The sequence below is a fragment of the Podarcis erhardii genome, assembly GCF_964252035.2.
Source record: "Podarcis erhardii genome assembly, chromosome: 1".
Lineage (NCBI taxonomy): Eukaryota > Metazoa > Chordata > Lepidosauria > Squamata > Lacertidae > Podarcis > Podarcis erhardii.
Genome location: NC_138497.1, coordinates 98,522,357 through 98,542,907, shown reverse-complemented (window position 1 = coordinate 98,542,907; position 20,551 = coordinate 98,522,357). Strand labels below are relative to the sequence as shown.

The 20,551-nt window shown below is 40.4% G+C and overlaps 1 protein-coding gene across 3 annotated transcripts in view; it reads left to right on the top strand.

Moving 5' to 3' along the window:
* Window positions 1-20,551, top strand: part of TMEM163 (transmembrane protein 163) — a 113,226-nt gene that overhangs the window by 68,286 nt on the left and 24,389 nt on the right. For all 3 annotated transcript variants that reach the window (XM_081873490.1, XM_081873489.1, XM_081873491.1), the window contains 2 exons: window positions 15,551-15,594; window positions 17,104-17,195. In XM_081873490.1, the coding sequence (XP_081729616.1) occupies window positions 15,551-15,594; window positions 17,104-17,195 (136 nt within the window). The remainder of the gene's footprint in view (window positions 1-15,550; window positions 15,595-17,103; window positions 17,196-20,551) is intronic.

Here is a 20,551-nt window from a genome sequence, read left to right as displayed (position 1 = left end):
GCTCACATTCCTCTATTTTAGCAGTAAAAAATAAATAAGGTTTTAATTGGCTACTGGAGCTATGGAAACTTGTGAACTAACACTGAGCGCATTTGACCTGCTTTAAGTTTCACAGTATTCTCCTTTTTGTTGCAAACACTTGACCTTTGCAGGCTACAAAATGTAGCAAGCTCACAATGCCTTGTAGCCAAGCAGAATCCTTTAAGATAAAGAAAAGAAAGAGTGACTACAGTTAATAGCGTATTAATAGTCAAGATCTATATACCTGGAAGCCAGTTTGACATATAATTGAACACGAAGTCTCTCTTTTGACAAAGCTTTGCAACATCACCTTTCACCTCTCATTGCCTCCCATGTTGCTGTCTTCAGGCAGCAGCCAGTAGAAATCATTTGGAGTCTGCGGTGCTTACGTCACAGAGGGACTTTGGACCATTGTCTCATTGTCTCATAAGGCTGAGCAGGTTCAAAGCCTTTCATTCCTCAGAAATGGAAGCAGCAAATCTGGCACACTGGGAATACCAAAGAAGGCGTACAGTATTTGATTAATAAAGTACTCCAATAGAATGTCTTTTCCAGAGCTGCCAGCATAATGGTTTTTAAAGCAAAATACTTCCATCTAGCCTTAGATTCAAAGCAAGCAAAAAGTATAGGATGCTCTGAATTTTCACTACAGTATCAAGCATTCTAAATAACCAAATATCCCCATGCATTGTTGCAAATCAACATCACAACAGGTTTGGGTGCAGGATTGTGGTGGAATATTAACTAGTCAAGTGTGCAGCTGCTGACATTTAAATACAAGCAATGTTGCTTGAGCAGCCCTGAGTTCAGTTGTATTATGTCTCCATCAGATGTGATGAACAAATAAAGCAGAAAAGATCACAGGGAATTTAGAAAGTGATGCCAGCTCCGAAGATCAATGAAACATGCTAAAACTCGACCTTCTTATTAGCTCTTAATCATTAGATAAGATTTGTTCATTCATCACAGCAATGCACACACTATCCTGTGTATTTACTCTCCTGTCCAAGGCAACAACCCAAGCAGGTTTAGATGAGAAGGAAGGATTAGCAACAAGCAGAATTTGGGTAGGATGGTGGGGGCGGGAGATGGTTAAAAAAAAAAAGCCTACCACAGTAACAGAATGGCTAATCCCTGAACCGTCTGTTCTGAGAGATGTCCTGTATTAAAATATTCAGTAAATTTCTTGGAATTATGAATGGGAGAAACTGCTTTTTCAGTTTTGTTTGTCCTTCCACCCCCCACAACTGTGAACGGGTTTATCAAATTTTTGATTTTTTTAAAAAAGCTTGTTAAAATTATGAATTAAAGCCTGGATCCTGGAAACTGGGAGATGAAAGTCTCTCTCCTAATTGCATATGAGTCTCTAATAGTGCTGCTCATTACTCAGCTTGTAACCAGGCCCTATAGGCGAGTTGTTCCCATGTCTAAGAAATTGGCCAATTGATTGTCCCTGAGGGAGCAGGTATCACAGTTTGGGGATCCTTCTGGATCCAACTTTGTCACTGGAGGCCCGTGAGGTCTCAGTGGCTAGGAATGCCTTTTATCTGCTTCTGCTGGAACAATATCTATGGCCGTTCTTGGACCGTGAAAGCTTGACCACAGTAGACCAGGCTTTAGAGTCTTTAAAAATTGGATCACTGCAGTGCAGTCTGTATACAGTGCACTTTGTCTGAAAACTACAGTTAGAGCAGAATACTGCAGCATGATCAGTGTGAATGAGATTCTGTCAGCATAGAACACCCATGGCCCTGGGCCAAATTCAAGGTGCTACTATACCGTAACAGCTTGGGACCAGTTTACCTTGCTCATCCACTCAACAGCTTCAACCTGTGTAACTGGCACTTTTGCAAATGCCGTATAATGTTGAGTTTCCTACATTGCAGGGGGTTGGACTAGATTACCATTGGGGTCCCTTCCAATTCTATTATTCTTTTGCAAGTAATTGATCCTTCAGTGTGGCAGCACCTGTTGTCTGGAGCTCCCTGCAGATTAATATTAAGCAGGCGCCTTTACTATACATTTTTAAAGGCTTGCAAAAACAAGAAATTGTTTAGGCAAGTCTACCCCGATGTGCTATTTTGACGTTTGTACATTGATAAATTTTATTTTGTCAGCTTGGCTTTTTTAAGGTTGGTTAAAGTTTGATTTGTATTTTAATGACCATTTTATATTGTTTTTATGCAAACCAATTGTAAACTTTGCCTATTAAGAAGTTAATAAATGGGGGGCCCGCTAGGGGCGCATTGGAAGATGGCCGACAATACCATCTCTCTGGCTCACACAAGGTAATTTAGAGGCTGATATGGGAGTATGCAGCCTCCCTTGTTACCCCAGGGAATGGGGAAACACTGCCTCGCCTGCAGTTGCCATAAATCACACCCGAGTTTGAAAGAAGGGGGTGAGGGTGCTGGGCGCACAGCACTCGTGTGGGATGGCTCTCCCGGATGCTGTCTCTGATAGCGCGCCTGGTTGCAGCAGCTCAAAATAAACAATTAGAGAGAAGCAAATGCACATATTTCGAGTGAAGAACGGGAGTTAGACTGCTAATTGAAGTGACCTCTGTGAAGTGGAGCGATGGGCTGGATTCAACAGGAAAATATATAAAGACACATGTCGGAACGGGACGGAATGGGGGGGGGAAAGGTTTCTTTTTTTATCTTATGTGATTACCTAACATCCCCCCCCCCCCGAAGAATTGTTGCAACTACTGATTATAAGCGGGATGATTAAGAACTGTGTGGAAATGAATTACTAATCAAAGACATTCTGGAATATCTGTAAATATCTGTAAATATCTGTGGAATATCTGTAAAGGAATGAAAGGCCTTTGGAATGATGCAGTTATAAAAAGAGACTCGCTAGGAAGCAGGCCTGGTTGCAGGATTTACGATCGAGGGGGAGGAGACCATGGCTTTGTTATCATATTGGACTGTGAGTTTGACCTAGCAGAACCCCCTAAGAAGATCGAGGAGAGAGTGACAGGCCTGCGAGGACTAATGGACAGACTTTAATAATGTTTTGTATGGAAGTGTTGAAATGGCGTCTGTCTGTTTGAATATGGCTCTTGGAGGAATGGAAAATCCACACAGGATATAACGTTTGTTTTTAACCTGCTTGTGGAGACTATCAGAGGTCACAAAGAAAGGAATATATGATAACAACAAGAAGATGAGGAAAACAATAAAGAGAAGATTGGACAGAACTGTGAATACTATTTGGACAGAACTGTGAATATTAAAACAGCAGCAAGAGAGATGTTTGGATCCCTTTCTGAGCTCGAAGCATGGGTACCCCCAACAAAAATTTAAAAATTTGGCTCTGTAATTTGGAATTAATGTGATTTGATTGGTTTGTTAATAAAAATTATATTAAAAAAAAGAAGTTAATAAATCTCTTACACCCTTGGCTGGTTCCATCATTTGTGATGTTGAGGTAGTCTGTCCTAGGCAAATCAGGTTGGTTGAAATATATATTATTGAGTAAAGCATGTTGCTGTAAGCTTACAGAAACTGCCTGATAACGGCTTGTATAAATGTGTTTTAAGAACACAAACAATTCTGGTAACATTCTCCTTGCTTAATAACAGAGTGAAGGGTGAGTGTGTGCTGACTTGAGCATGCAGTCTTGAATACGTTTTTAATGGCAGTAACTGGCTATTGACTGAAGTCAATTTACATGAATATTTACATGAAGTCCACAGTAAATCATGCAATTACAAACACATTTGATATGCATAATTTCTCAAGTTGTATTTAGAACTGTAGTAAACATCCATTAAGCTGCCAACTGTGCAATTTTCCTTTATGCAAAAGTTTGCAAACAATTTGAAAAGCCAACCATATAGTTGGCATTAACAACTGCTGTTCTTTCAGCAAGGATGGAAAAGGTGGAGCACTGCACTGTGGGGGTAGTTATTACCCTTTTTAAAAAATAACACACACAAAAACAAAGGACTATAATGTGACCTGTTTGAAGCAAGCCTTGTTGGTAGTTTACAGAAATGTAAGAATTAGCCTGCCTTCTCTGCCAACATAAGCATACCCAAGCTATATGTGTTGTGATTCTGCAGAGTGAGTGTAGAAATTGATTAAAAAGTCAGATTCCTGGGAAACTTGATATTATTATTTCCTTCTTTATTTATTTATTTCATTTAAGAATGAAAAAGGGAAAAGGGGTTACGCTAATTTGAAAATGCTGACCTGGGTTTTATGTACTTGAAGAAAGATGGAAACACAGTGGTTGTGGGTGTTGGCTCTTGTGCCATGTGTGGCTCCTGCCTTCTTAATTTCTTGGTAGAAGCAGAATAAATTATGCAAAGTACCACAAATATGCATATGCAGAACTCAGCATTTCTATATGTTGAATGTTGGTGTTCAGCAGTAGCACACGTTGTTGTTGTTGTTTACTCCTTTAGTCGTGCTTGACTCTTCATGACCTCCTGGACTAGAGCACGCCAGGCACTCCTGTCTTCCACTGCCTCCCGCACTTTGGTCAAACTCATGGAGCACACGTAGGTCTGCCTAAAATGGAGCAGGAAATAGGATGAGAGATATCAAGGTACATTCGCTGTTCTAAAAGTAGGAATAATTCAACACTTTGAGCACATATTGGGCATTGTGCGGCTCCTGAAACTTCCAGTCTTAGGTCTTTGCCCATATTAACAGGCATTCCTGGAAGACACTGATTTTATCTAGACCAGGCATCCCCAACCTGTGGCCCTCCAGATGTTTTGGCCTACAACTCCCATGATCCCTAGCTAACACGACCAGTGGTCAGGGATGATGGAAATTGTAATCCAAAACATCTGGAGGGCCAAAGGTTGGGAATGCCTGATCTAGACCTTTTTCAGTCTGGGTTTGTGGACTGAACGGTCCTTCGCTCTGGTGGATGACCTTTATTGAAAGAGAGAGGGTATGTGTGATCCTGCTTCCTCTTGTTTCATCTCTCTGTGGCTTTTGACACCATCAACATGGTATCCAGATTGACTCCATGGGATGGGCATCAGGGGTGCTATACTCCAGCGGAGTCATTTTGCAAACTAGTGTTGAGGGATGCTATTCAGCTCTCTGACAATTATGTCATGGGGTGCCACAAGTAACTATATTGCCACCAAAGCTGTTTAGCATTGAGAGTGGTCATTAGGGGATTTGGAGTGAGATGCTACCAGTATCTATTTCTCCACTGCATGTGTGTCGAGTATATTTTTGCAAGCCTTAGACTGGAGAGGTCAGTTATGCATTCTGAATGTGATTGCACTTGTCTATAGAATTAGGTGTATAGGCTGGAAATACACCAGGATTCATCTTTTTCTCTAGAGGCCCAGGTGATATCAGTGCCTAGGGATACCTTTCACCAGCTCTGAGTTATAGCTACAACCATTCCTGGACAGACATAACTTGGCCACGGTAATCCAGGCACTGGTGGCCTCAGTGATTGATTGCTGTAGCAGTATCTCCAGTGTTCTTTTCCTGACTGAACATCTCCTGCCCTGAAGTCATCATTAGCCCCTCTGGGGAAAATGCTCGGTACCTGTTTTCTGCACTGTTTCCCAGCAGGGCTAATCACAGCTTCAGGTGCAGATGAGATTTAGACCAGAAAAATAGTGCAGGGGAAAAAGGTTAAACTCCATCTCACTAGCATGCTGTTCTGATCAAAACTGGAGCCCCTGTCTCCACAGAATGCAAAAATAAACATTGTCAAGAATATTGCATTTCTGTATCATATCACAGCTCTTTGGGCTTAAGATCCATTGTAAACAATGAAAGTCTTGTAGTGTCATGCCAACATATTGTCAATCTATTTAATTGGGCTTTGCAGCTTGTCATATCTGAAGCAGAGTTTATTTCTAACTAATTAAAACCCAGGTTATTTCATATGAATAGAATGATACAAAAGAGGAGTAATTATAATAACCAAAGTATCCTGGCTCCGTCAGTCATCATGTTTCATTTATTCTAGAAGTGATTAAAATATTTAGAGAACAAATATTTAGCATGAAGCAAATAACTGTATGTGAGAGAAAAATGTTTTATATTCGTTGCATCCTTTCATTACTCCTTTACCTGCTCAGCAAATGATTGTGGCTAAAATAAACATAAAAAGCTGATACTAGAACTTATTTTTACTGTAGATTTCAATATAAATCCAGCATTCATCTTTGCTGTTTCTGCATGTATTTAGACTAAATTAACGATGCACCCACAGTTCATATAGCAACTCTACATCTGCTCACCAAGCACAAAATGACCTGAAGGTTGTTAACTCCTCAAAGAAAGAGATATTGGGCTGAATAAGACAACATGTTTGTTGTAGCTTTTAATGCATTGCTGTACTGACTAAATTGTTCACCAGTAATTCAATTAATATTTCACATGTTCAGGACTGTTTAGAAAGGAGTAGAGGGGAGAGAGAAGATGATGGCCAAGCTAGAGGATACATAAAATATCTCTGCCTTAACATACATGACTTCTAACAGAAAAAGGACTTGATCCCCTGTCTTGTGGGAAGGGGGTATTTAGACCCCTTTGTCCCACTCTGGGGCTGATCTGGATAAGACCTTTGGAACCTGCAATTTGCTCAGGAAAGCATCCCATTTTTAAATCAAACTGAAGCTGGTTTGGGAAAAACTCAGGAAAACACAATATTTATCAAGCTACAGGATAAATGTGGATTATGGCTAATGTTGTGTGTGCATGGCTTCACAAAATAGAGATGGGAGTACACTGGATGCAAATTTAAATGGGGTGTATGTACACAGCCAAAGTTAGAGCTGTTAGTTTCAGTAGGTTTACTCTGAGTAAAATGTAGATGAATACCACTGTATGTATACATACATACATACATACAGATGTGCACTTCAGACTCATTTTAGGAGCATGTCTAACTACCAGCACATGCCCGTTATGACTTTTTGTTTGATCTTTTTCTTGGAATGGTAACCTCCCCCTACTCTGTATTGCCATATTGCAAAGTGCTTTAAAATTTCTACAAATTTCAAAACAGGATTTGTATGTTTAATGGGAGGCAAGGTGTTTCTTAAAACCATGCATAGCCCTGATGACATGATAGAATTTAATTATGCAGGTTTTTGTATTGTAATATGAGCTGTGGGTACTATTTCAATGTTTGGCTTTAACATTTCAGTTTGAAAAATTGTAAAACATTCTGTTGTGATAAGTTATTTGAAAAAGAAAAACCAATAAAATATCCCCTCAAAACATATGCATTTAGAATTACTCAGTTATATAAGACTACTACAAGTTCAATCTATCATTTCCTTTATGCATTCATAAATACTAATATCTGAATCTTAGGGCTTTGGCTAGCCCTAATTTGAATATTCAACTAAAACTTAGCTGCACATAATCCATGAAGTGTGCTAATGAATTAATGAATTATTAATGCTAATTGGTTTTCCCAGTGCGGTAAAAGCTTTTGGTGTGTTTTTTAAATAAAAAAAACCCACCCAAACCCAATCTGGCAGATCTTACTCCCACCTCAGTTTAATTTAACACTGCGTGGTATGGATTACAGGCTAAGAAGCTCATTAATCCAATTGAACCAAATAAATGAAGGCTGATTTATGATAGCCTGCCTACTTAAACATAGTGATTAGATGGCTAAATAGCATTTTGTGGTCAGGCATGTAAACTGCAGTAGTCAGGCATGGTTAGCCGATGTTATCTGCACCAGATTACACAAACATGATTAATTGTTGGCATCTGTTTGTTTTGGGAGACAATGGAAGATTCACCTTTATAGGTGAAGTCAAACCTTTGGAGAGTTACAGCACCTGCTGTGGCTGTAGAGACCAATACAGGAGAGACAGGTTTTGCAGCTGGGGCGAATGAAGGAGTCTAGTTTTTGCTGCTACAGGTGCGCCATGGCACTTGTCTCTGCACTCCTCCCAGAGGTAATTTCTCCTTTAGTCACTGCTATGGATAAACGACCTGACTGTTTCCATTATAGGACTGTGAAATCCATCTATTACAGGAATAGGGTTTTATCAGTTCCAGCCCTGAGGAAGCATCTGTAAATATGTGCCAGTGGACCTGATCCTTCACTTTTAGAGAAGTGTAAGGCCTTTTATTTAAATTAGTTTAGGGGTTGAATAGTAATTAACTGTGCCTGTTTGATCTGTTGCAGTGCATATTTGTTATGACACATCATGGCTTTTCTTACTTTTGTTAAAATTTGTACGCCACCTCTGTCATTAAGAGGAAGTGTGATGAAAATCAATGAATAAATAAAATCTGTTCTAAGGAGAGTGAAACCCTGTGAAACAGCCCAGAATAGGGGGATTTGATTAATCTGGTCAGAAGGGCACATGCTGCTGATCACAGGATATAAACGACACTATATTAAGAGACAGTGTAATTAAGATACTTTGCATAGAAATTTGGAAGTATGCCTGGCTCTGTGCCTTTCCAGATACATATGTGTTCTATTGACAAAGCTTTTCTATGGTGATGAGACCTGCTGTGCTAGAGAGAGATGGACATGAAGCATTTACTTATTCACAGCTTCACAATGCAGTGAAGACTGACATGCAGCTGAAAGGTCAAGGAGATTCTCTGAAAATTAATTTTCTTCTAGGTTAGCTTTGTGCTGCTATTGTTTATTTGCCTGTGCCAGTGTTGCTGTCCTTGGTACCAAAGTGCATATTTCATGCATTTAGCTGTATAATTTAGCTTGTACTTCATTCCTGCAAGATACAACCTTGTTGTAAGCATGATATTGGTTATTTCATTGTGCAACATAGAATCATAGGATTGTAGAGTTGGAAGGAACACCAGGGTCATCTAGTCCAACCCCCTGCAATGCAGGAATTGAATCTTCTACCCAACATGAGACTCAAATCCATGATCCTGAGAGTCTCATGCTCTGTTGACTGAGCTATCCCAGCTGCCAAACAGTTTAAATACAAAATGCTACATTGTACTGAATCATCACATCCTTTGTAATACGACCAACCATTAGACTGCAGCAAAATTGTTGGACCCTGCAGGTTTGTCAATCTCCAACTTGTGTATCTGGTCTATTTCCCAGAGTTCTCTTGGGGAATTATTTGACTAATTATTTATTTCTCTCTGCCAGAATAGGAAGCTGGCTTTCACTATTGACTTTTAAATCAAGCACCTTGATTTACTGCAGAGCAGAATGAAACTTGCAGGAAAAATTGTGCTGAATTAGATAGGACATGTTAGAAAGCTCATTTTTAGGCAATGAGGTGGTAGAATCAAGAATTCAAATAAAAGCATATTTGTTAAGGGAAAAAGTATGATTAAAATGCTTTGTATAGAAATGTAGATGTTTGTCACACTCTACGATGTATGCTAGCTGTGTGTGTTTTCTGAAAAAGCCAGGTTCTTTTTGACTACCATTGAATCAATGGTGTCCCATCCAATATAATAGTTATGGGTCAAGAATGGCTTGCTACAGTTTAGGCTATCCAACTCGGATGAAGCAGTGCATTTGTTGTGATGTGGTTTTTTAAATTACTTTGATAAAATTTCACCCAGGCCTACTTGGCAGATAAAAAGGGGCTTCTGTCTAAGATGTCAATGGTACCAGGTTGTTTGTACTTGCTTTGAGTCAATTGCACCTCAAGAACATTGGCCCATGCTTGTGTCTAAGAGAAGTGTCACGTGTTTGCTTGCTACTGACTGATAAAGGCAAGTTGGGATTGGCTGGAGAAGTATTTGCATGAGCTTGTCAGACCTATGTCTTTTTATGGGGGAAACTTGCTGTTTTCTCATAAGAACAGCAACTAACTTCTTGTTTAAAATGTGTCATCCTGGCACTCTCAAAGTTACCCATATTACCCTTCCCTTTCCTGTGCATGTCTTCTGTCTAAGGTACATTTGGCTGGGATGTGGTCTCTGCCCTCAGACATCCATCTGGTTTCCTCATTGCTATAATTTTATCTCTTCAATACTTCTTTTAAATTCTGGAAGGCATTCCATTTGCTTGACATATTGTATGTCCAGCGTTATTGATGATCTGGCACATTGACTTAGTTCTCTGTTTTAAAGTTCTATTCTTTTTTTAAAAAAATGTAGGGGATTTTTTTTTGGGGGGGGTCTGTTTTGTTTCGTAGCTGACTTGGACTTTTCCAAGAAGAGAAGCAGAATAGAAATCCATTTGCTATTTTTTTATGCTGACTTTTATTTATTTTAAATTACTGGCTAGAGACTCTAATTTGAAAACATAGACTTTCATAAATGGTGGTTTTTGTTTGAAGGAATGTGCTGAGGCTAAAATACAGGAAAGTATAAAGGGACTAGATTGCACTCAATTAAACTAATGGGGAAGCAGGAGAGACCTGTCTGGTGCTGAAACTACTGCAATATGGTCAGTGCATCTCGGTTTCATAGCATTTCTGTATTCTGAGCCTTCGCCATTTACATCTTCATGAGGGAAATGTCAATGGCAAATTTAATCTGGCCATCTGTTGGGCACAAGTTTTAGAACTGAATTCTCAGTTTTGTACCACCTTCTTGTTGTATACATTGTGCCAGAGACAATGTGATGTGGCCTGACTGAAAGAATCAGGTGTTTGTTGTTGGTGTTCGTTTTGTGTTGTGATGTTTTTTGTTACCATCTGTCAACTCACTTTTAGGGTTTGCTTATTTCAGTAGGCTCCATTATGAAGGCTGCTCAAGAGCCATTGTGCATAAATTATTCTACTTGAAAGTCACTTTCTGCAGAGCCTTATTTTCTCTAGTACTGGGTTAGAGAATCTGCACACAATGTGTTTGAACCACGTGAAAAGAAGTTTTTATGTTACAACCAGTGTGTGGGGCACTCTCATGTGGAAGTAACATTTAGTGGTTCTCACCTAGGAAATAGTACACTAGAAATCTTTATTTCTATTTTCTTCTGAAAAGGGGGAGGGAAGAGGCTTTGAAATAACTGAGACTGTTTAATGATGCAATATCTGCATTCCATTCTTCATAGGTAAACAAGATAACAGACTGCTGCACTTACAAAAATGAGATTTTTAGGGCTGTCAAATTATATCCAAGCACATATCCCATATGGAGCAGGGAACACACAAAGTCCTGGGTTTAAATTTATATAATACTGCAGAACATGAAAAAGAAATGCTTGTAAGTAGTATTGAATGATAATGGAGCCATGAGAAAAATCAATTCATTTCTTTAAAGTGCTCTGCTTGCATCACAAATCTGAAGTGGACCTTTTAAATATTTATAAAAACTGTGTTGGCTATAAAAAGTATGTCAATCTAGCTTTAAAAAAACAACAGCAGCAGTTTTTATATAAACAATTAAGCAACTACTTTGTTATATATTTTTAAACCTCTTTTCTTTCCCCATGACCTCAATATTGCAATGCTGATCCCTCTGATAAATGGCTGGATGAATACATTTTTAGGCATGTCTTGGAAATGGAGCAACTTGTCTGTTTTGTAGATTGATAGGTAGTATAAATAAATTATCCTTAACCTCTGACAACTGTAGGTGAAAACAGACTTTGATTTTGAAGTGGGTTTTAGTAGACACACTCTGTATTCCAAGGCATTTCGTGTTTAGCTTGAAGAAGGTATGGTCTTACTGTGACTTACTATGTCTCACTGGACATTTGGATCACCTGTTTAGGTTTTTCCGCAGGCTGTGACTAGACATTACAGCAACTGAGGAATTCTGGTTTTCAGCAGCAGTGGTGAATCTCCTCCTTTAACTTGTGGCCTGGTTTGCACAGGATGTTAAACCATAGTTCCTTCCCTGCCCCTAACTGTGCCACATAGAACAAGACACAAGTCAGAATCTTATGGTTTGTTTCCTCCAGACAAACTGCGAGTTGTAAGCCAATGTTTATGCTTGTGGTTTGTTTGGAGGAACCAAACCACAAACCAGGTTCACACATCATGACAAGCCAGACGGTGGCTTGTTTTGGGGTTGTTTCCTCTCCTCCATGGTCGTGTTGGGAGTTGGGAAGAGCAAATCTCTTGAATGCGTTAGACTATAGCTTATTTTCAACCAAGGTCTTAATGTTGCATCAGAATGTAGCCAGTTTCTAGTAATACGAAACATGTGATAGGACATTACTACCCTACTAGAGTGTTGACAGGTGAACTCTAGTCAGCTTTGGGATAACTTTGGGGAAAAAAATTGAACCAAATCTGGCTCATCCTTTTAAATACATTCTGTACAGCTTCCTTAATTAAAGACAGCAATGGAGTTGTTTTGCTATTCTGCCTCTATTTTTAGTTTCTGGTTGTTTCATTATTCTGTCTATGAAGAGACAATTCTTTTTGAAAAAGATGAGTCTAGGGGTAGGGGAGTGTAGCCCAATTGTAACATCAGATCGTATCTCCCTGATTCAAATTGTAATCCCTCTGCACAGTCATTTGCCCTTTTAAAAACACAGGGAAATCCTATCACAGATATCCTGATACCACAAAGCTGTACTTTTGATATGAAAATTAGTCTCCACCTCACCACCTTATATGTAATAGGGTAGGCGCATGATGAAATGGCATGATCGTCACAGTCATGTGTTTTGCCTTTAGGCAATTCCTGCTGCTGTTCCTGCAATTCTTTAGGCAATTCCTTGTGATATCATGAGATGTGTGATAGAATCTGTAAAGTGTTCATCCAGCAATATTTTAAAAAGGACAAAACCTACTCTACTGAACTAAAAGGTAGCAAACAGGCCAGAGATCTTATTATAGTATGATCCCAATTAAATCAACCCAAAGGCTGGATATACTAAAATGCCTTAGCCTGGCACCTTAAAGCCAGCAGTGATAGTACCAGGTGTGCTTCCCTAGGGAGAGCATTCCACACGTCGTGTTTCTCACAATGTGACCTTCTGCACATCCCTTGGAGGGGGCACTCTGAGAAGGGTTTCTAATGAATGCAGGATCCAGGTAGGTTTATATGGACAAAGATTTTCCCTGAAGTGTTGGGGTCCTGAGCTGCATAAAGCTCTATAGGCCCAAACCAGCAGTTTAAACTGAACCCGGAAACTAAATGATTATCCTGCTTAGCAGCTTCATACTGCATACACAGTTAACACAAACTGTTTCTTTTTAAAGCTTCTGTTGCAAAGCATCCAAAAGAGGGTATTCCCTGGACTATATGCAGTGGCTACTGCCTTATTCATATCTAGAATTCTTTGCAGCTCCCCCCCCCCGAAATGTACATGTTCTCATATTATGCTCTCCCTCAGGTAGAAGTCATCACTACCTGGCTTGAACTACTCATGAGAAACTGCCTACTTGCGGAAAATGCAAAAGTCACCCTTGAACAAACTGGAGTTATTGTTTCCTAACTGTTTAAAATGAATTGTTGTTGGGAGAACCAGTGCCTTTACCATATTTGCCATCCATTGCTGTGGTCACGTACCACACACAAGCAAAATGCTCTGTTTCTGAACAGTGGTGGTGCTGTGTTCCTCTATTTGAACTAACACTCCAATGTTGTGAACTTTTCCATCCCTTGCATATGTGATCTGAAAGGGTGGTCCTTTTGCTGTACTGTAGAGTGCTTTTAAAATCGCTGTGCTAATTTTTCTGGACTGGCTTTTGTGCTGTTTCCGCAGAGACACGAGGAGTGAATTTACCCTTTTCAAAATGGCTATTTCTCGTGTTTTTATGGGAGTAGAGCAAAACTGTCTTCCCTCCCTAAAACTGGGTTTTTGATAAATTTGGATTGCCTCACCATCTCTGTGGCTTTGTGAAAGGTTAAGTCCTCCATTAGCTTCACTATTCAATAAACCTCTTTGCCTAGAATCCCAAGCACTAGTCTTTCTCCCTAGTGCTCCTTTTTATCAGTAAATTGAATGTTCAGCTTGTTTGTACGAGACTCTTTACAAATGGTTCAGCTTTCTTCAGGTTTCTGAGATCTTTGAAAAAAGCAGTCCTTCTCATAAACTACATTTTCATCTTTGAGTTGAAATGGACATAAAACTTGCCCAAAATAGCTTTGGCTGCTTTGGTGCCTGTTGTTGGAGGTTTGCAGATAGACTAAAGATGTTGCACAGGTCTGATGTTCTGAACTGGTGTAATGCTTTTGTTGTGTTTTGGCATAGTCCCTATTACGGTCAAGAATGGGTGGGATGCAAGCATGATAAATATTCCATTAACCCCCATTATTCCTACTTTGCTCAGGAATGTTGTAATTAGGACTTGTTCTTGTTACAATGCTGAAAATTAAATGTTCCCTTTGGGTTAGTCCCACTATGGAAATGCCAATGATAAAGTTGATTTTAACAATTCTTCAGAGGTTTTTAAAATTATTATTTCCCAGACAATTCCTTCCTTCCTGATAGTAGCACTTGTAAAAATCCCATGGTAAAGTGATCAACCGCATGCAACAAAGTGGAGGTGTGATTGCTAGAATGTAGGTGGAAGAAAACTTGGAACAAAGCCAACACAATTTGGAAATGATCAAAGTCTACTTGATGCAATCAGTGGTGCTGTGAGGGTACAACAGGAAGCCCCCTAAATGCAGCAGAGGTGGGTTATATTTTTAAGTAAGTTAATACTGCCACCTAAAGAGGCCTCTCCCTGTAAGACCCTTAAATAATGAGTCTGAAATATCTCTAACTGCACCACTGTGTGCAGTGATGGCATCAAAATGTACATGCTGTATTTTCCCACATCACTGTCTGTGCAGTGTCAGTAAGTTGAGCTATTTTGGATAATACCTGGCTTTAATAGCTATTGAGCCATTATTTGTTAATGCTGATTATTCCATAGTTCACAATGACATGTTTGTAAAACATTCATTGGATAAATTATGTCAGATCTGTGTACTTCTCCTTGAATACAGTTTCTGTATCTAAGGTGTCCTGAACCTCTTGGCTATTGGTTAGAGAAGTCTGTACCTGTAGCTTGAAAATATGGATCAAGTCCTTTGAGCTGAATGGCCAGCCAGTGATCTTGACCTTTAGACCTTTGCCCTTCATAGGCTGCTGTCAGTTGTCCCCCTTCCCCTTTAAAAAATTAAGTAGTTTTGGGGGGAAAGTGTGCCCCGGTTGTTCAGTTTCAAATCTTTCCTTTCTCAAGTTAGCTGTTAGAATAAGGTGGTAGCTAACCAGATCTAGGGTCTCTTTGATAAGGCTGTCATATCTGGGTCCACTTTAATCTAATTTCAGATCTGATTTTGAGAGGGAAACCAGAAGAAATGGGAGTGTTGGCTTGCACTTGATTTTGTAGACTTCTCAGTGGCATTTCCAGATAACTTATTTGGATTGCTCTTTTGCTCTGAATAAGCTGTTGTGAAGTTGCTTACTTCTTGAAAAGAAAGAATTGGGTGGAGTTACCTGCATGTTTAGTTGGATTCTGTTTCAGCCTCAAATGTTAAAAATGATTTTCACATGCCTCTCCTAAGTGACAGATTGTTCCTCCTTTGATTTACAGAAGCTTGGTGGAGTCTCTACCATTGCTAATGAATATATTGTGATATTTTATTTGTTTACTTCTCTTCAAACTGCAACTTTTCCTCACTTCAGTGAACAAAAAGATCAAAAGAGTATTTTTCCCTTTTTCTTTTAGCTGTCTCCGTAATGAGGTACAGTGCTTCATCATTTGGATTTGCTGTAAGTAGTCTCTTAACTGAAATGTACATTGCACAACTCCTTGGTCCTGACTGGGGTAACTGTGCCCTTGAAGGACCAGGTGCACAACCTGGGAGTCATTTTGGACTCACAGCTGTCCATGGAGGCGCAGGTTAATTCTGTGTCCAGGGCAGCTGTCTACCAGCTCCATTTGGTACGCAGGCTGAGACCCTACCTGCCCGCGGACTGTCTCGCCAGAGTGGTGCATGCTCTAGTTATCTCCCTCTTGGATTACTGCAATGCACTCTACTTGGGGCTACCTTTGAAGGTGACCCGGAAACTGCAATTAATCCAGAATGTGGCAGATAGACTGGTTACTGGGAGTGGCTGCCAGGACCATATAACACCAGTCCTGAGAGATCTGAATTGGGTCCCAATAAGTTTCTGAGCACAATTCAAAGTGTTGGTGCTGACCTTTAAGGCCCTAAACATCCTCCGTCTTGTATACCTGAAGGAGCATCTCTACCCCCATCGTTCAGCCCAGACACTGAGATCCAGCGCTGAGGGCCTTCTGGCGGTTCCCTCATTGTGAGAAGTGAGGTTACAGGGAACCAGGCAGAGGGCCTTCTTGGTAGTAGCACCCATTCTGTGGAACGCCCTCCCATCAGATGTCAAGGAAATAAGCAGCTATCCTATTTTTAAAACAAAACAAATTCCTTCCAGTAGGAATTTGTTTTGTTTTGACTATGGCAGACCAACACGGCTACCTATCTGTAACTATTTTTAAAAGACATCTGAAGGCAGCCCTGTTTAGGGAAGTTTTTAATATTTAATGCTGTATTGTTTTAACACTCGATTGGGAGTGTTCTCCACAAGTAGGGCCATGGGCAAAGCAGCCCCCTCCTCTTCTTTCCAGTGACTGATGTTCAGAGAAAAGCTGCCTCTCATTCTAGATGCAAACGCTTCCACCATGTTTGGTATCCATATGCACCCTACCCATAAACTATCCTCTTGTAGATGCTCAAATTAATAAGAAGTCTACATTCACATTCCTCCTCCTTTCTACATGAATATCATCATGCTTGTCAAGTAGGATGTAGAAAGATCAGTAAGCATTTAACAACTTGTTTTGTGGTAGGGGTATTTTGTAGTAAACTGGTAGGGAACAATTGCATAAGTTCCTTTCACTTTCTTGACTGACACAATAAAGGCTGCATGCACACTACCCATTTAAAGCACAAAACCTCCTCCCAAGAATCCTGTAGTTTAAGAGTTCTGGGAATTGTTTCTCTGTTAGTGAAAACTACGTTTCCCAGGATTCTTGGGGCAGAGGAATGTGCTTTAAGAGGGCTTTAAATGTGTGATGTGCATGCAGCTGAAAGTCTGTCATGTCTTTTGTTTTCAGCACAAAGGATGAGCTTGCTCTAATCTGTGCTTATCCCTGCTTTTATTCAAATGATTTATACTAAGTTAGTCTACAGGCTTGTGGCACAGTTAGCAGTGTATTGATTTAAGCATGGCTTGGCTTAATGGCTTCTGTATCTTTTCCAGTTTGATGCCACTTTGGATGTGTTGTCGTCAGTGATAGTTCTGTGGCGCTACAGCAATGCAGCTGCAGTACATTCAGCGCACAGAGAATACATGTGAGTACTTGTGGTTATTTTTAGCACTTATCAAAGTCTGAGATGATAAAGGGCGGCGGGGGGTGGGGATGGAATCTGCTTTCTCTGGGCAGTTTTCCTCTTTATGTTCTCCTAGCAACATAATAGCTATACTGATATGAGCCTTCCTGCTCTTATACAGCTGACTACAAAGTCTTATTTATTTAAACCTTTTTATCCTGCCTTTCACAATGAGTTTCTAGGTGGTGTGCAACAAAATTTAAAATAGGTATACAACGCATTGAAATGATAACCCAGGGCAGGATTAATAACCCACTGGAATTAAGTATCCATACAGAGTGTGCCATTCCATACAGAGGTTGTAGATGTTAAACAGCATGGGGGAGACAATTGAATTCTGTGGATCCATGGAAGTTTTTTTTTTTTTAAGGGGTGGTCTTACCACTGTCTCCTTGAGCAGGCAGGGAACATCCCCTCTTACCAGGAGTTGTTAATCATCTCCCTGGCCCAGAAGCTTGTTTTTATAAGCAGTGAGGTTCAAGTGTGCAAGTGGTTCCCTAGACTGAATCAAACACCTTCCAGATGTCCTCAAGCCTTATTAACTGAAACACAACATGCCTAGACAGTGCTCTGGACACCTTTTGATGCTGTAATGGTAGAGACAAGGTCCTGGCAGAGGCAAGCAATTTTATCCTCAAAATGCTTTGCGAACAAGTTTCAGCAAGCTACTATCAGTTCCACCATCTCATTTGGGCCAGACTGTAAAAGGCCCCAAACTACCTGGGAAAGCTCTGAGGGGCGGCACAATGAGATTGCTATGGAGGCAGAAAAATAGGTCCCCCTTGCTGCCTTTACTGCCCACTTAGGCTTGATAATGAGCACTCACCATTCATCTGTGTTCAAGCCATTTCCTGGAGTGTTTCATTGCCCAAAGCTCTGGTGTATAGCAAGGAGTCAAGTGGGCTCCAAAAAGTGTCAGAGTGAGCTCAGGGACTACCAGGTCAATGACTTGTGCTATTTGCATATTTCACAAATCTGCCAGGGCTTCAACAGGAGTGCCAGTCATATTGATATGATATGATAGCCATGTTCAAATATATAAAAGGATGTCACATAGAGGAGGGAGAAAGGTTGTTTTCTGCTGCTCCAGAGAAGCAGACACGGAGCAATGGATCCAAACTACAAGAAAGAAGATTCCACCTAAATATTAGGAAGAACTTCCTGACAGTAAGAGCTGTTCAACAGTGGAATTTGCTGCCAAGGAGTGTGGTGGAGACCTTCTTTAGAGGTCTTTAAGCAGAGGCTTGACAACCATATGTCAGGAGTGCTCTGATGGTGTTTCCTGCTTGGCAGGGGGTTGGACTCGATGGTCCTTGTGGTCTCTTCCAACTCTATGATTCTATGATTCTATGACTCTAACTCCCTGCCCGCCACCTGGAAGCCAATTGACTCTATCAGAATCTAAGGGCAGATCATCCTAATAGGTCCCTCACCTCTGCAGAAGGGAAAAGGTGCTGAAAGCTTAAAACTCAGTAGGAGGTGATCCAGCTATGACAAGGGACTGATGTCAAAATCTCCCACTTTCCAACAACCCTCTTCCTGCCCAAGAAAGAAAACGGAGGCCAGAGTCTCTCCTGCCACATGTTGGCACAGCCCCATGACTTATGTTTTCATTGCTGCAGTGCTGTAAGAGTCTAATGACAACTTAAGCACCAAATACCGTATTTTTCTGTGTATAAGACTCAGTTTTTTAACCAAAAAAATAGGTTTAAAATTGGGTTCATCTTATACACGGGTATTGCTGAGGGGTGTTTTCTTAATTTGGAGTCCCCCAAAATAGGGGGCGACTTATACATGGAAAAATACAGTACTTTTTTGAAAATAGAGTACAGAACTAATTAATACTGTTAAATCAGTCTGTAACTGAGAGCCTTGTGACACATTGAAGATTAACAGACCTATTATAGCATAAACTTTTTGGATCACAGTCCACTTCATTAGATGTGCAGTGGGCTTGAGTCCATGAAAACTTATACCATAACAAATTTATTACTCTTTAAGGAGCTGCAAGGCTCTTTGTTATTTTTGTTAAGATGGACTAACATGCTATGCCCTTGGAAATGAATTTTTACTGCTATTGGAAAACTCATCAAAATCCCTGTCACGTATTAAATTAACTCACAGTACTCTGATAAACACAAAGAAGCATTCAGGATTTCGAAAAACAGATGATTATACAGTATGTATAAGCGTGATGACCAGCTGTTCACTGCCTTTTGCTTAATGTAGTTTACTCTAACCAAGGACATAGTAATAGAATTTTTAAAGCATGAGAACAGCACATGGGGTGAAGATATTTTCTTGTCTACTTGATCATTGGCATTAACCAACAATTTTCAGTTTGTTTTGTAAGAAAGAAAGACAAATGCCGCATGGATATTAAATCATCCGTTATTTTTCACAATAGTTAGTGTTTCCAAATGAAAGGTGGGCTACTTGTGCTATAGAACAGATGGAAACTCCACACCTTCATGGAGGCTTACTGGTTGTTAAGCCAAAGGGATATACAAAGTGTGCAAATATTTTGTAAAGGGTGTTAAAATGTATTAACTCCCTAGGTTACAACCTAATGGGCATGAGTAAGACATCGGTTCCAGTAAGTGGGGATGGGCACAGTGTTATACAAGTGGTCCACAAGGTGTCTCTTTCATGGGTGAGGAAGATGGTCACTCTTCCTCCTTCAGCTCTATGTACTTTTCAAGGGCAGAAAAAAAACAATAGCCCTCACCACCTCATGACCAGCGGTGCAGTGTGTCAGGGACAGGGCTGAGGCTTCATGGGCACCAGGGGAAGACCTCAAGGGCATTATTGATCCCACAGGCACCTTGTAGCACACACTTACTGGTGAGCAAGTCACTTTGGACTCAGTGGGACTTCTGAGTAGCTACACATAGGATTGTGTTGGTAAAATGATTGTTGAGCTGGAAATGTTGTTCCCTCAACTCTGAGGAATACCGTATTTTTCTCTCTATAACATGCAGATTTTTTCTCCTAAAAAGTAAGTGGAAATGTCTATGCGTGTTATTGAGCGAATGTGTGGTCCCTGAAGCCGACTGGTGCGCGTACAGGGGCAAAAATCAGGCAAAAATCAAATCGCGTGTCATGGAGGAGGGAAGCCTGTAGAGAGGAAGCTGCTGCTTTCCTGCATTCTGCCTCAGGGTCTTACTGCCCACGCTCTTCTGTTTCGTTGCTGTGTTTGCTCAAACGGAACAAAGAGCAGGGAAATCCCCTGCCCTCCAGGCAAGCAGAGGGGAAAGGAAAGGATCGCGTCCTTCCTTCTAATTCCTCTCCGTGCTCTAATGCTTTCTAGGGACTCG